The 14,402-nt window shown below is 35.4% G+C and overlaps 1 protein-coding gene across 2 annotated transcripts; it reads left to right on the plus strand.

Moving 5' to 3' along the window:
- The first annotated feature begins 4,704 nt into the window (after positions 1-4,704).
- On the plus strand, positions 4,705-13,174 carry LOC134848226 (tRNA modification GTPase MnmE-like). Of its 2 annotated transcripts, none has more exons than XM_063865609.1 (6): positions 4,705-4,954; positions 5,328-5,455; positions 6,476-6,771; positions 7,132-7,337; positions 9,523-9,652; positions 12,323-13,174. In XM_063865609.1, the coding sequence occupies exons 1-6, from the start codon at positions 4,707-4,709 to the stop codon at positions 13,166-13,168; spliced, it is 1,854 nt and encodes a 617-aa protein (XP_063721679.1). In that variant the 5' UTR covers positions 4,705-4,706; the 3' UTR covers positions 13,169-13,174. The 2 variants fall into 2 exon arrangements, with proteins under 2 accessions (XP_063721679.1, XP_063721680.1); XM_063865610.1 differs by having other exon boundaries at positions 4,856-4,962.
- The last annotated feature ends 1,228 nt before the right edge of the window (positions 13,175-14,402 follow it).

Here is a 14,402-nt window from a genome sequence, read left to right on the forward strand (position 1 = left end):
CATGAAATGCATTTCAAGAACTAATTTCTACGCTTCTTTTTTTGCCACAGTCGGTTTTGCAATAAATTGTAAATACTGTTCAGAGTATAACAAAGAGCCATCCAGCTATATAATTTGGTTCTGCCACCTGTTCTAATATATCACCGATTCAGGGGCGGATCTAGGATTTTCTCGAGGGGGGGGGGCGGACTTTCAAAAATTTTCGAAAATTTTGACGACCTTTTTTTTTTTTTTAGGTCGACCAAATTGATTTTCCGAGCTCTTCTAAAGCACTAAAAGGTCTCTGTTTTTGCCAAATTTTCTGTGACCGATTTGTGTTCTTTAAACGTAGCTCTGCCTTGAGCTGTACAGTCCTCTCGAAGCCAAAATTTGAAATTTTGAATCTGCAGCTTGCAGATCATAATTTATTTGTGATTTAGTAGGGGCGCATTTAGGGGAGTGGAGGGGGGTTGCCCCCTCCGGATTTCGACCCTATCATCAATCAATTAGTCCGCCCTTTGATATTATTTTATGACATCCATTTAAGGTCGACCAATACTAAAATTTTTCTAAAGGCGCTTTTGGCGTCAATATTTACTTATTTTGAAGAGTGCGCGACGAAAAAACGCAATTTTTTGGTCAATATTTTCCATAAAGTGCCCAAGAACGGCTTTTTTGATATTTTTTCCAAAATTTTGTCTGCGGCGTAATTTTTCCGTCAAAATGGGGTCTTTATAGTGTCTGGGAGGGCTCGGGAAGTCAGTATCGTCGACCTAAAATCCGCCTCCCCATTTGAGAAAGACCTAGATCCGCCCCTGTGATTAAGGATCATTAATTGAAGTGAAAACAAATAATTAGTTCTTGTGATTTCTTTTTTTTTCGGCATAAAGGGACTTGCAATTTTTTTGAGCTCATAATATTTTTGGCGGTTTGTCTTCTGATTGTTTAAATTTCACTTTAACTTCATTTGATAAAAGGAGGGCAAATTAAGCTGTACAATAAACAAAAAGCAATTCACTGAGAATTTACTGATGTTTTTTTATTTTCAATTGTGGATTTTAATTTTAGCATCTTCCAGTTTCTTTTTCATTATCTAAATGTAAGGTGTTCAGTTTTCTATTTTCCCCACATTTTGCGTTCATTTTTTCTAAGGTTTTCTATAGTATATGCATGTATTTCATCGCTAAATAACAATTAAAGCTAATTTTAATTCAAGCGATTATACTTTCTTTACTATCTGAAAGATAAAGATTTGCTGAGCTCGAAATTGAGAACCTTCGATTTCGATCATTTTTGCAGTTGTTGGAGGTTAATTTGACCAGTATCTTATAACTTTTGTGAGCGATTTAACCAGTTTTCTACTAATTCATGGCGTTGGCGGAGAATTAATCATGCTTAAAAATCACTCCAAATTTGAAAATTATAGCAAGCTTACTGTTTGAAATATTGCGTGATCAGGTTGACCAAAAGGGTGATATTTATTGGCTGGTTTATTTTGGGCGATAAAAGTCGATATTTAAAGTTCGATTTTTGTTATCTTTTCTGTTACTAGTTTGATAATTAAGAGTCATGAACAAAGTCATCAATGCCAACTCAGTTTCCATAGTCAGTAATTTTCTCTCGTTGGAAGATGTCCGTTTTTAGAGCATTGACTTACATATATTCATTTTTCACCAAAAATTTGATGCATAAGGCAGCCATTGAGTTTGCTGTTAATAAAAAATCTATCTATCTATCTAATGTCTTTCTATCTATTGTATATTTAAATTCGGGCTTCACTATCTCGCCATGTTTAAGCTTTCTTAACATATATTTTTTTTGAATTTAAACGAAAGAATTTTTTCATGTTTAAGCTATATCGTATATTGCCATGGTTAAATTTTTTTTCCGATTTTCCAATTGGATTCAGTGTTTGTTTTACCGAGTTGAAAATAAGCAACCCAATAGTGGCATGCTGTCAGGGTTTCCCCAGGGATTGCCAATTTCGCCTCGAATTATGAATGACCAAGTCTTTTAAGTTTACGAGATCAGACAATTTTTGTGGTTTTTCAAAAATTTTCAGAGAACTCCAACAGAAAAAGTAATTCATTAAATTTGAAATTCCCAACCCTGTAGTTGGGTGCTGTTAGAGTACTCTCAAGGATTGCGAATCTTGCCTCCAAATGATTGCTCAAATCTTTATAGTTTTCGAGATATGACGTGTTTCATGATATCTTTTTTGTTTTTCAGGAAACATAAGATTTTTTAAAAAAATCAAAAGATTTATTTAAAATTCCCATCTTCAGTGGTGTACTGTGAGGGTACTCTCAGGAGTTCCACCTTGCAAATTTTGCGTCCAAATGCAATTTTTCTACAGCGAGGATCTGTCAGGGCGCTCCCAGGGAGTTGCGAATTTTGCCTCTAAATAAGGATGCTCAAATCCTTGTAGTTTTTGAGATATGACGTCTCTTTATATGACGTATCTTGAGACATTTTCTGATTTCTTTTTAATTTTTCAGAAAACTTAGATTTTAAAGAATTGAAACAGTTTGAAACTCCCAACCTTGTAGTTTGTTGATATGAGTGTATTCTTAGAAATTTCACTTTGCAAATTTTTCGTCTAATTTTGGCTGCTCAAATGCTCTTAGTTTCCGAGATGTTACGTTTGTTATGTCTTTTTTTGTTTTATAAAATGTTCAAAGAACTTAGATATAAAAATTTTCACACGGTTTGAAGTTCCCATATCTCCAATTTTTTCTTTGGAGCTCGAATTTTTTTTATAAAATAAGTCAGTTTTTTAATATTTTCTTTCGTTCATGACTCTGTTCCAACTGTCTGTTGGCTATGTTTTTTTTTGAAGTTTATGCTAAATTTGTGCGTCGGACAATAATAAAAGAAGTTCGGGTTGAGAAACAAAAATTGAAAGACGAAAAAATGGCCAGCCGTTCCTTGAGCAAAACAGTCAAATACTGTAATTTCTTCGATGTTTGGCAAATAAAATTTTGACGCGTTGTTTTTTTAAGGTCGATCGACATTAGGTCCGCGTGACAATTATTAAGACTAGTGGAATGCGTAACAAGTAGATTAGAAATAGTGGTTGAAACTTATGATTACACTGTCGAGCAGCTAAGTGTATTGGGAAGTTTCATAGCATCTGTTCCCTGCTTTATTTGTGTCTATTATTTGTGATTTATTAGGCAACCGTGGGTGAGTGGTTAGTTCGCAGATCAAAGCCGAAACGTTGCCGAGGTTTTACTTATTAGAAGCTTATTTCTACTTTTTCTTGAAGCACTTTATAAAGCTGCTTTTTATCGTGTTCTCCCTAGTGTTTGCGATGCGAAATTTCGCCTCTGTGTTTAATGTATTGTCGCACCTAACATAAGTTTTTCGAAAGAAGCGAAAAGTTTGGGAATAAAGAAGATTTTTAGTGGTCGATATAATAATTAATGAAGTCAGAGCAAGTTTTTCGATGTCCTGGACTCAAAGTTAAAAATCATCTAAAAGTTTAACCAATTCCGGACATTGGAGTTTGCCAATTCAGATAACTGAATCTTAGTTATTTCATGCTATCTCATGTGGGCAGAAAGCATGAATAGCGCAATCAAAATCGAATTGAATTTGGAAAAACGTTCTTCTTGCTGTTCCGATTATTTGAACAATGCGGAGGAACTTTGTATTCGGGTGTGCTGATGTTTTTTTTGTTTTCCACGCAAAATCGGGTGTAACACAAATAATAATCGGAATTGGTCGATTGAAATATCATATTAAAGCCCTTTCAGTCGTTCATATCTTGTTTTCCAAATTTCTCTAAGATCCGTTGATCACACCACGCAGAAAAATCGACACTAAATTGAAAGAAAAAAAGTTGTGCTATTTTTAAGACTATGGTCGGAACATTTTGTGCTACTTTCACAGTAACCGGCTATCATTGTTTCTTTTATTATAAAGCATTGTAATTATGCTTCGGTTCTAGGAAATAAAGTGTTCTTAAATAATATTTCAACACATGTAAGAAGTTGAAAGAAAGAGGCCATTCCATGGCTATGTGGGTAGGGTGAAGGACTGGGTCAGAGTTCGAATCTTGTGTAGGCGAAGTACAGATTTGCATGTTCGAAGTGCAGTTTCGCCGCTGTATTGAACATTGTAGCTTAAAAAAAAATTTTTTAGCATGTTCTATTTTTCTGTAATAATTTGAGTAATGTTCCGACTTCGAAGAAGTTTACGAAAAATCTGTACTCGGGGTGGTTTTTCCGACTAGTTTCGACTTTCAAGTTAGCAATTTTTCTCAATGTGTTTATAGTTTATGCTATCGGAAAGATATTGAGATCCAAGTTCCGAACTTAAAATAAGTTTTACACAAGATTATTTTTCGCAAAAATATCAGATTTCGAAAGTTGCCAGTTTGTGCAAAAATTATTATAATAATGTATGCGAAATGATCGCTTTTCTTTTAATAAGTATATAGTTTGAATGTCGCTTCTCTATAATACGTATTCATCCGGCTGGAATGTCATTACATTTTGGAGTGAAGCTAGTTAATCCAAATATAACGGTTCTAGACGAAAAATTTAGCGTTTTGGGCGTGGCGTGGGGGATTTATTTATTCTTCTTTTTTATTTTTATTTATTCTTTATTAATTTTTTTGAAAAATTTCAGCATGCTTTGCCCCTGAACTAATTCACAAACTGTAAAGGGCAGACGGAATATTCTGAGCTTAGATTCTTAATTATTTTCATATGAAGTTAAACATGCGCAGGCTACGGCTACCTTTTCTTTTGATCTCTCGCGAGGCAAGTATACTTGAGAGAAATATCTGGAAGAGGAGTTGCAGCAGTTCTTCCTCTGGAAATACAATTTATGCTCTGGCAACACCCCGGATGAGAAGTGCAATTGGGGTTATCAGAGCAAGTGGGCCATCTTCTCCTTTGATTATTACTCAAATGACCTCTCTATCGGTGGAACCAGAAAAAAGAGGGCGAGGAGTGACTCCGAAAAAGCATAGATGTCCATAGATACAATTAGTTTAATAGCCTACTTAAGTAAAGAAATTTTAACGCGGCTAATGATCTGAATGCTATTTCTGCATTTAGGAGCTTAGGTTTGTTAGATGATTTTCTTGATGCTTGATGCAATTTTTATTTGCCAATTTAATTACTTTTTTTCGGATAATTTTACCTCTTTCCCCGGTTATCTGTTTTGTGTAGGTTTTCTGAGATATCGCTCACCAGTTTCAGTATGTTTTGAACAGAAATTACATTTAGGAAAATTTGATATGCTTTTGAGATTTCGTCAGGCTTTTCTTTAATCAAAAGGAAAAATCTATAATCAGTTCTATATTGGGGTATATATAGGACATCTATTCTAACAAGGGTCTATCTGACGAAATTATTTCGTCCCAACTGTCCCCAGACTGTGATTGATGAAGTTCTGTTGTTGTTCTTTGCCGGCCCAAAGTCGCTGACAGGAGAGAACGTGGTAGAAATTCATTGTCACGGAGGTGAGAAACCTTTCTGCTGTGCTTTGATGGCCCACGAATAAGACTCGTGGATGGAAACCGGTCACTTTTTTCTCGACCCAAAGCAACTGGTCACATTTTATTACGAGTAGGGTCACTGGTCAACTGTTCAAAACTGAATAAGCTTTCAGAAAGCTTCATTCAAGATAAATATTTTCAAATTATACAAACGGGCATAATTATACAACCGACGCTTTCTGTGCAATTATACGCTGAATTTGAATTTAGAGTGCGCCGAAATAATGCAATGTTTATTTCGAAGTATTCCAAAAAGCATATTTCAGGCTTATTTTGTCCAAAAACTTTTTACTACAATGGGTCTTTTTTTTGCGTTAGAAGAGAGCGCAGAAATTGAAATCCCTTCGACCTAGAAAAAGTTCGCTCTTTGCCCTCGTGAAAATTTTACATCTGCAGCTATTTTTTGTTTTCAAGAAAAGTTGTTTCCATCATAAATTATTATTCTGTTCTCCGATTTTTTCTTTATCTAAGTCGCGCATTTTTGGGTTCATTTTTGTGTTAAATTTTTGTTAATCTGCATATAAGATTTTTGAATATTTTAGACTCCGAGTTTTGATTGAAAAGGAGCTAATAAGATATCACACTCAATTCCCTGCGAGTTTTCTTTGAGATACCTAATTTTGTGTGTAAAAATTTCCTTGCAATTTGCACGTTTTTGAGCTTCAGATCCTGTGTTCAATTCATTGCCATGTCCATGTGCTTATTGCTTGAGGGTGAGACAACATTACCCTGCCCAGATAATTTTTTTGAAAAATTGCTGGTAGATATTAAACAGGGGCACAATGCACAATAGGGGCTCTCCGTTAAGTGCTAAACAGCTCTTATTTTGCTCCTTTCTCTTGCGGATAAATCGTCTTAACTTAACTGATGTCAGTAGTGTATGCACGATAGCTCATTTAGTTTCGCGCATTTTTAGATTTCTTGGTTGATTTTAAACTCGACATCAGGTAAATAAATTCTTCTTCTTCAAATTTATTATTATAGGTCTCGCAGTGGTCGATGAAATTCTTGAATGCCTCAATAAGCTGCCCACTTTCAGATTAGCTCAAGCGGGCGAGTTTACAAAACGGGCTCTTCTTAACGGAAAAGTATCCATCAGTCAAGCGAATGCCGTGAATCAGTTAGTGAATGCAAACACATCTAAGCAGAAACTGTTTGCTCTGTCTTCGTATTTGGCAGAACTACCGAAGCAGAAATCTGACGGGACCCGTAAAGCGGGAGAGGAAAGTGTGTTTGGAAAATGGAGACATGCCTTAGTGGAATGCCAGGCGTCAATCGAGGTATGACGCGGACCTAATCTATAAACTTTTTGTACTTTGTTTGGAGAAGCCCAGCAGCGGGCGAAGCGTGTGAGCCTCACTTAGAGGTCGATTTAGCTTCAAAAACTAGTTTTTACTGGAGGATTACTGGATAATAATTAACATAATAAATAACATAATAAATCACTCGACCCATCATCGTTATATTATTTGTGGTACCTAATTTTGCGTGGTAACAAAGTATTTAACAACCTTCTTTCGTCGTTTTTTATCTTCCCCTGCGTTAAATAAGGATTCTGATGAGCCTATCAATAATTCTGAGGCGCTATGGCTGCTCCTTTATTGGGTAGAAAATTGTTGTTTGTTTTTGTTTCGGTTTAGGCTTGTCTTGATTTCGGCGAAGAAGAGCACATTGACAGCAACGCTGTGTGTGTTCAATTAGCCGATTCAATTGACAGAGTAGTTGAAGAGATGAAGTCAGTGTTGCATTCGGCCGAAAGACGCAGCAGAGTCCACGATGGTATCCGAGTGGTTTTAGTAGGAGCTCCTAACGTCGGCAAGAGCTCCCTGATGAACTTACTTAGCAGGTTAAAGTTGCTGTTACGCTCATTAAATTGAACAAAACTATCCGTATTTCATTCCTTACGCTATTAAGAGTCGATGCACATTGTTTAGACTCTTATAAAGGTGCTGATGATTTTTTTGAATTTTTTCTTCAGGAAAAGTCGAGAATTTTGTTCAGGCTTAAAATTACTTTTTCGCGGTTTGACCTATAGTTATTTTTTAAAATCTGTTCAATTCTTTAGTTAAAAGGAAGGCAAAATCCACTATCGAACAACAAACTGTAAAGGTTACGAAAAACGTGATTGACTTCTTGTTTCGAAAGTGGAATTCAATTTTTGGATTTCCAAGCGGAATAAAAAGTTTGCCTATTGATTCAGTTTTCTCAAATTAGGTTGATTTAATCAGTGTCGATCATAATTTGTTCTAGAAATTCAAAGAGCTTTATGGGCATCTAGTTTTTTCTTTATAGTTCGAAATTTTGTATGTGAAATTTTGCGAAGCAAAAATTCGAAATTGACTTTTATTTATTCTAATTAGCATCAACCTTGAATCTTATTTTCAAACGAATGTAGTCTAAGAAACCGGAAGTGACCTCCAACTTTCTGCGTGAAAAAATTTTGAATAAATTTCAAAATTAGTTTGATAAAGTTGAACAATATTGTACAAGATAAAACTGACGCTAGCATTATCTAACTGAGAAATGATTGTTACATGCAGATAGATGCTGTATTAAATGTGGATCTGTAATGAAATCACCTTTAACTGACAAGGGACAAGGGAGATCGATGGCGTTGTAATACAAAAATTGCAGGCATCAGTCCCAACTGACTAGCGGCACCTGGTTTCATGGGGCACATCTATCATACAGCAAATTCACTTTATTTATTTGCTGTTGGGCAAATGAGTACACAACTATTGCATTTTGCCAAAAAGAGTTAGAGATTATCTTCTACAGAAACGATTGTTGATTGGAACAACTACTTAAGAGATGTATGTGCCTCAGCATTGTTGGCCAGTCTTATCAAAATTGGGGTAATTGACAAAACTGTAGTGATAGGCGAGAGTTTTTTTAAAAAAGAAAATACAATCGAGGCCATGCTGTAAAAGAGCTATGGGTTTTTGGCGGAATTTGTACGGAAACGGCTGAATCTTTTCTATATGCCGTGTATAACCGAAAGAAAGAAAACTTGATACCAATTACAGAATCATCAATTCAAAAAGGAACTCAGATAATCTCTGAATGGAAATTTTTTTCTAAAATTGATCAAGTATCGGAAAAGGAGTTCAGTCATCTGACACTAAATCATGTTCAAAACTTCAAAGATCCAAAAACTGGAGCATGTACAAATAAAGTTGAATGCATGTGGAATGAAAAAACCTTGGGAACAAAAAAAGGCGCGGGGCCTTTTAATTCATTAATTGAAACGAACAAAGCGATTTGTTTCAAAGAACATCACAATAACAAAAACTCGATATCAGAAATTTTCTAACTCAGTGTATCTCGCAATTTTTTTCAAATGCTTAATTTAGAAATAATGTGGCTTTATGCTTTGCGATTTGTTACATGTAAAGTTAGTGTGGATGCCTTCAGTTTGTATTATTTCAAATTATTATTTGCAAAATTGAGTCTATTTGTATTTGGTGCTGAATCGCATTGGCAATTTGATAGCATATGTAGCTGCTTTATTCGTGACTAGTTTTTGTCGATTGTGAAGCTTGAGTGGCTGAGGGGATATTCCGCGAGACAAAAAATCCCTTGATTGCAATGGATCGCAGGTTCGAATCCTACACTTAGCCAATTTTTTTGCTAATTCGAGGCTTATTTCTACTTTTTCTTTTTTAACTTGATACAGCTGCTTTTTGGTCGTGTTCTCGCGAGTGTTTGCGAAGCGCTGCTTCGATTCTGTGTGAAGGTATTTGATCAGAAAAAACTTCAATTGCGAAGCCATATGTAAATTATGGTGCTTTACTAGTTAACCGATGAACCAATAAGCCGAAACCGGTTAGACTGCGTCAGTGAGCTAAACTTTTGCGTCATTAAATTACATCGAAACAATACTCAAATAGACGATTTGTACAATATCACAAATTTTGTCTAAAGCTTATGCATCTTCATGATGAATTCTTGTATCAGATTGTTGCTCAGCTGGCACAGTATTTTACCACGAATATCATTGTCCAAAATTCAAAATGTTTTTGTCTTTTCAGACGGAGAGTGTCGATTGTTAGTGATGAGAGGGGCACTACTCGTGACGTCATCGAGACCATAGTGGACATTGGGGGGTGGCCAGTGGTGCTGAGTGACACTGCAGGACTCACCCACTCCCCCAATCACCACGTTAGATTATTAGACTCTTGTCCATCCCACCACACTCTTCATGCTCCCTAAAATTAAGTTTTACTTCCTTATCCCTAAATTGAAGGTATGTTAAAACCTGTGATAGCAAGTGTGTTGCAACCGAGTACAAGACTTTTTCGTCGATAATAACTTTGTTCACAGGACTTATCTCTTGGTCGCCTCTGTTGGAAATTGAGCAACACACATATTTTGAACATGATAGCCTTTTAGATGTCTTTCGTATTGGAAAAAGTTGGTTGTAACTTTACCAACTCGATTTGTTAAAATTTCAGTTTTTTTCAGTTTCTTTTTTTTCGGATTTCTAAGTTTCGGCCTATATTATATTGGCTCAGTGATCTCATTTTACGTCATTTGATGACCTGAAAAAGGTTTTATGTGCGTTTATCTGTATTTTGAGGGAAGGGGGCTTAAAAGTTTTTCTTTAGTTTGTACGTTTTTTGATTTTTTCGGCTCAAAGGGTTTTTGCTCAGGTATGTTTTTTTTACCGCTTGGTAAGTTTTCTTACGATGCTAATTTCGCTGTGTTGTCTTGCCATGTTATTATGTTATATCAACTAAGTTACCTTATACTGTGTCGTTTGAAAGGCAAAAAAAAATATGTTCTCTTACTTTTCAGGCAAGGTGTCTTGTAAAAACTTCGAGCTTCTTAAGTTTAATAGCTTCTTAGAGACAAACGTATGAAAATTTTCTAGATAATAATTTTTCGAATATTTTTTGTCTTAGTGATTTCTATTTCCCAGCATGCAACGCTGTTCTTGCGATGGGTTGCAAATTTCGTGAAGCTCCACTTCGCCACTGTGTTAGAAGAAGGTTTCCATTGTTGATAAATAAACGAGTCTGAGAACATTTCGTCAAAGCTAAGCTTTTATAATCCCGCCTTTAGCCATAGTGCCATGGAAGTTTTTTTTTAAAAACTGGCAAATTAACTTGTTTTTCATTACAGGGATGATTATCAAACTTCTGAAAGCGGGGAAGACTTTGTTATTGGGTATGTTTTTACGCAAAATCAGGTATCTCAAATAAAAAGTAATAATTACGCTTGTGATTAGCAAGCGTTATCAAACTGGATTATACACTTTTTTCAAGTTAACAACTAGTTTAACAGAATCACTTGAATCATCTGATAGCTTGCCCTCTTAATGAAGCTAATTTTCATGAAAATGTGGGTCAAGTAGTGTGGTGGTAAAGAGCGGGGTTATGTCGCGAAGGATCAAACGTTCGAATCCGAGACCATGGCAGTATTTTTAAGAGTCGATTAACGTACTTCAGACTCTTATATAGGTCACGATGATTTTTTGTACAGGAAAGTATTTTCGTGGTTTGACTTCTGATTTCTTTACTCTTGCGATAAGCAAGGTTATTGTAATCGGGTACTAGACTTTTTTTCCGTAAATAACTTTGTCACAGGTTTCATCTGGACTCCAGGTGGTACCTTGGTTTATAATGATTTCAAATTTTTTAGTGTCTCCTCACACTTAGCCTGGAGGTAACGAATACGCCTGGAATGGCAATGGTCCTGGATTTGAATCTGACGAGGACTTTTTTCAAACGATAAATGTTCCGGTTCAAAAAAATTTCGGCCTATTATATGTCTGCTTATGTTTTTTTGGCTTAGCTGCCACATTTAAGAATGTTTTTTTTTACTGCAAACAATTGCCACTGTTTCTGATTTTATTCTTTCAGCATTTTAAAAGTCCGGCTGTATCGAAACTTTTTTTTTCAGTTTTTATTATTGTGGTCGTTTTTTTGTGCTACTTGAACGGCAACCGGGTCTTCGCGTTTCATTTTATTCTGGTTGAATCGGAGACATAGGCAGAGTATGAGACATCAAGCTTAGCTGTCCGATGAGCTGGATAGTAATATTATAAAATAATTTCAGCATTTTGTGTGGAATTATTCATTGCAGCATGTATAACGGATTAAAGTTTTTTTTTGATATCTCTCTAAATTTTCTACTATATTTCTTGGATGCTGCGTCTTACTTGAATCCATAGTCCTTTCAATTAAGTTGGTGGTCGGACACATAATTCACTAATAATTTTCAGCTATGATCTTCGATTTTTTTTGATATGTTTTATGTGTTTTGTTCTGTGTTTTGTTCTGTATTTTTAGACTTATTTAGAGTAGATTGAATTTAAATGGGTGAGAAATGGTATTTCAAATGAAGTGACTGGGTCTCTGTTTATCAATCGACAGGTAGGAGGTTCGAAGTTCATGATCCATGCTCGTTGCTAGAGGGTCAGGCAAAATTACCTAGCCCAGAAAAAAAAACAATTTACATGTTGTTTTTGTTCAGGGACAAGAGCGGTTTTTTGTAAATAGTTAAACAGCTCGTATGTTGCTCCCTTCCCTCCAGGATAAAGCGTCTTTAAATATCCACGATTCAAAAGTCTGAGCGTGAATTCCATTTCTTCGCTTCTAAAAGTGAAAACTGTCGAACCATTTTCTAGAGACTGGAAAAACTTTTAAATTAAGATCTCGAACCGTGCGTGAAAGAGTTTGATATGATAAAAATTCACGCAAATTCTAATTTTTTTTGTGGAATCTAAATTTGCATTGAAAATAAACTAAAGGATAGAAACAAAAAAATTTGTGGTAGCAGTTGGTATTTGTGGTAGACTGTGTGGTGGTAGCAGTTGGTATTTTGTAGATTGAGAAAGAAGGGATTGAAATGGCACTGGATAAGATACAACAAGCAGACATTCTGCTACACGTGCAATCAGTCGAGACTTCGACAGGTGAAGAAAATGAACAAATAAGAAGGGCCTTAACATATCAGCAACAGACAATCAGAAGCTCATCTGGTATTCCAATTCCTATAATCACAGTCATCAATAAAGCAGACCTTCTGAACAGTACTAACTCTAATTATTCAGATAGATTAGTTGCACAGTTTGAAGAAACGGAGTTTACGGATGTTTCTGGTAATACTAATACATTGCTCAAACCAAGTGGAAAGATTGCGAATGCCGAACGTGTTTCATATCAAATTGCGGATTCTGCCGAACATACTTCATCTCAAATTTTGACTGACGATCTTGTAGCAAATGATGAAGATCTGTCTTTCTCTTTTTCTAACTGGGCTCAAAACTTTAAGACGAACAAAAAGACAACAAAATTAGAAGAAGTTTCAACTAATTGCCAAGAATCATCGCTTCTTGTTTCCTGTCTGACTAAACAGGGGATCAAGCAATTGGAATCTCTTTTAGTCAAGATATTAGATGAATCATTTTCAGAACAAGATGATCTTTTCTCTCTTCAGTGTTTATCTTACCAAAGCCAAGTTCTTAAAGAGTGCATCTCAGTTCTTACCATAAATATGGATACCAATGATAATGGTTGTTCTTCGGAGGACTTGGTTGCGGAACAGGACCTGGTGATGCTGAGTGAACGAGTAAGATATGCAGTCGATAAACTTAGCTCTCTGATAGGCCAACCTGTTCTTACTGATCGTATATTAGACAGTGTGTTTTCTAATTTTTGTATCGGCAAATAAATTGTTCTCACAGACACGGTTTAATTTTGTCAAGCGACTTCACTGCAGCTCATTCTTGTCATGATATTTTGTTGCTAGTTCCTTTTTCTGGACAATTTTTTTCTCCAGAGAATTATTGGATATAGGTATATTTAAGCTGATACGCCTAACTGAATATAGCGCAAAATTACTTGGCAAAAAATACTTTCCAAGAGTCATTGGAAAGTACGAGTGAGGTATCATCATAGCTAATTTAGCCTTGATTTAAGTCTTCTATAAGTTAATTTTTTTAGCATTGATAAAATTAAGTTTGATGTTCTGCTATAGAGACTTATCTTTAGTGGCCAGGCTGTTGAATCAAAATGAGATAAAAATGACTTTATAAGAATTTAGTACGTGTAGGTTTTTTTCTGTAAGTTCAAAATAGAAAGATGCTCATACTTGGATGTCTTGAATTGTTAAATATTAAAACGATTGACATGCTCCTCGTAGTCTTAAGCCGAAATGATAAAGATGCGGCTATCAAACGCAACGTTAGGAAATTGCTTTCAGCTTTATTGCCATCAGGTAAAAATGTTATAGAAATTGAAATATTTTCAGTTTGGTATGTTCTAGAAGATTTTCAAGTCAAGGCTTCAAACAAGATCATTTCGATTCAACTTCAATTTCAAGTTTCAGCGTAATTTTGTTTTGAAGTCAAGATCATTGCGATTCAATTTCAAGGCTAGAGAACGCCAGCCAGTTTTAGTTGAAGCTTCTTCTGGGCGAGCTGAAAAAAAAAACGAACGTTTCCGTCGTAAAATAACAAAACCTAGGCTGATTATTGACTTTTCAGTTTTCGCAAACGGATTCTTGCTATACATAGTTAGAAATTCACCTCTCGAGAGAGTTCGATATCCGCTGCTACGTTCGAGAAAACATTTAAGTACGTTGTGTTTATTGTATTTCAAAAATCTGCTTGCTAGTAAGTGTTAATAGGTAGGAGTGTTCTAAATGGTGACTAATTAGTTGAATTTTCCTTAGCTGTCAGAATTGTTTGTTAAGTTTTTTTGTACAGACTATTTGGATGTTGTTTTTTGAGTTCAATCTGGTTTTTGATTTTCTCGGTTCATTAAAAGCAATGAATGGAGTTTTGTCTCAATTGTTGTAAATTTATGATTATATTTGATTGCAACAGATTGAAAAAATCTTCGTTTCTTTTTTTTCATAAATGATTCAATCACCTGTTTAAGTTCGCCAAATCAGCTCAATTGAA

This window comes from Symsagittifera roscoffensis, chromosome 6, assembly GCF_963678635.1.
Source record: "Symsagittifera roscoffensis chromosome 6, txSymRosc1.1, whole genome shotgun sequence".
Classification (NCBI taxonomy): Eukaryota; Metazoa; Xenacoelomorpha; order Acoela; family Convolutidae; genus Symsagittifera; species Symsagittifera roscoffensis.

Bases quoted from the DNA above. Each gene is read 5' to 3' on its own strand.
- LOC134848226 (XM_063865609.1), top strand. From the start codon at position 4,707: ATGCGCAGGCTACGGCTACCTTTTCTTTTGATCTCTCGCGAGGCAAGT. The intron at 4,955-5,327 runs GCATAGATGTCC...TATTCTAACAAG, and splicing joins CGAGGAGTGACTCCGAAAAA to GGTCTATCTGACGAAATTAT. The intron at 7,338-9,522 runs GTTAAAGTTGCT...TTGTCTTTTCAG, and splicing joins CTGATGAACTTACTTAGCAG to ACGGAGAGTGTCGATTGTTA.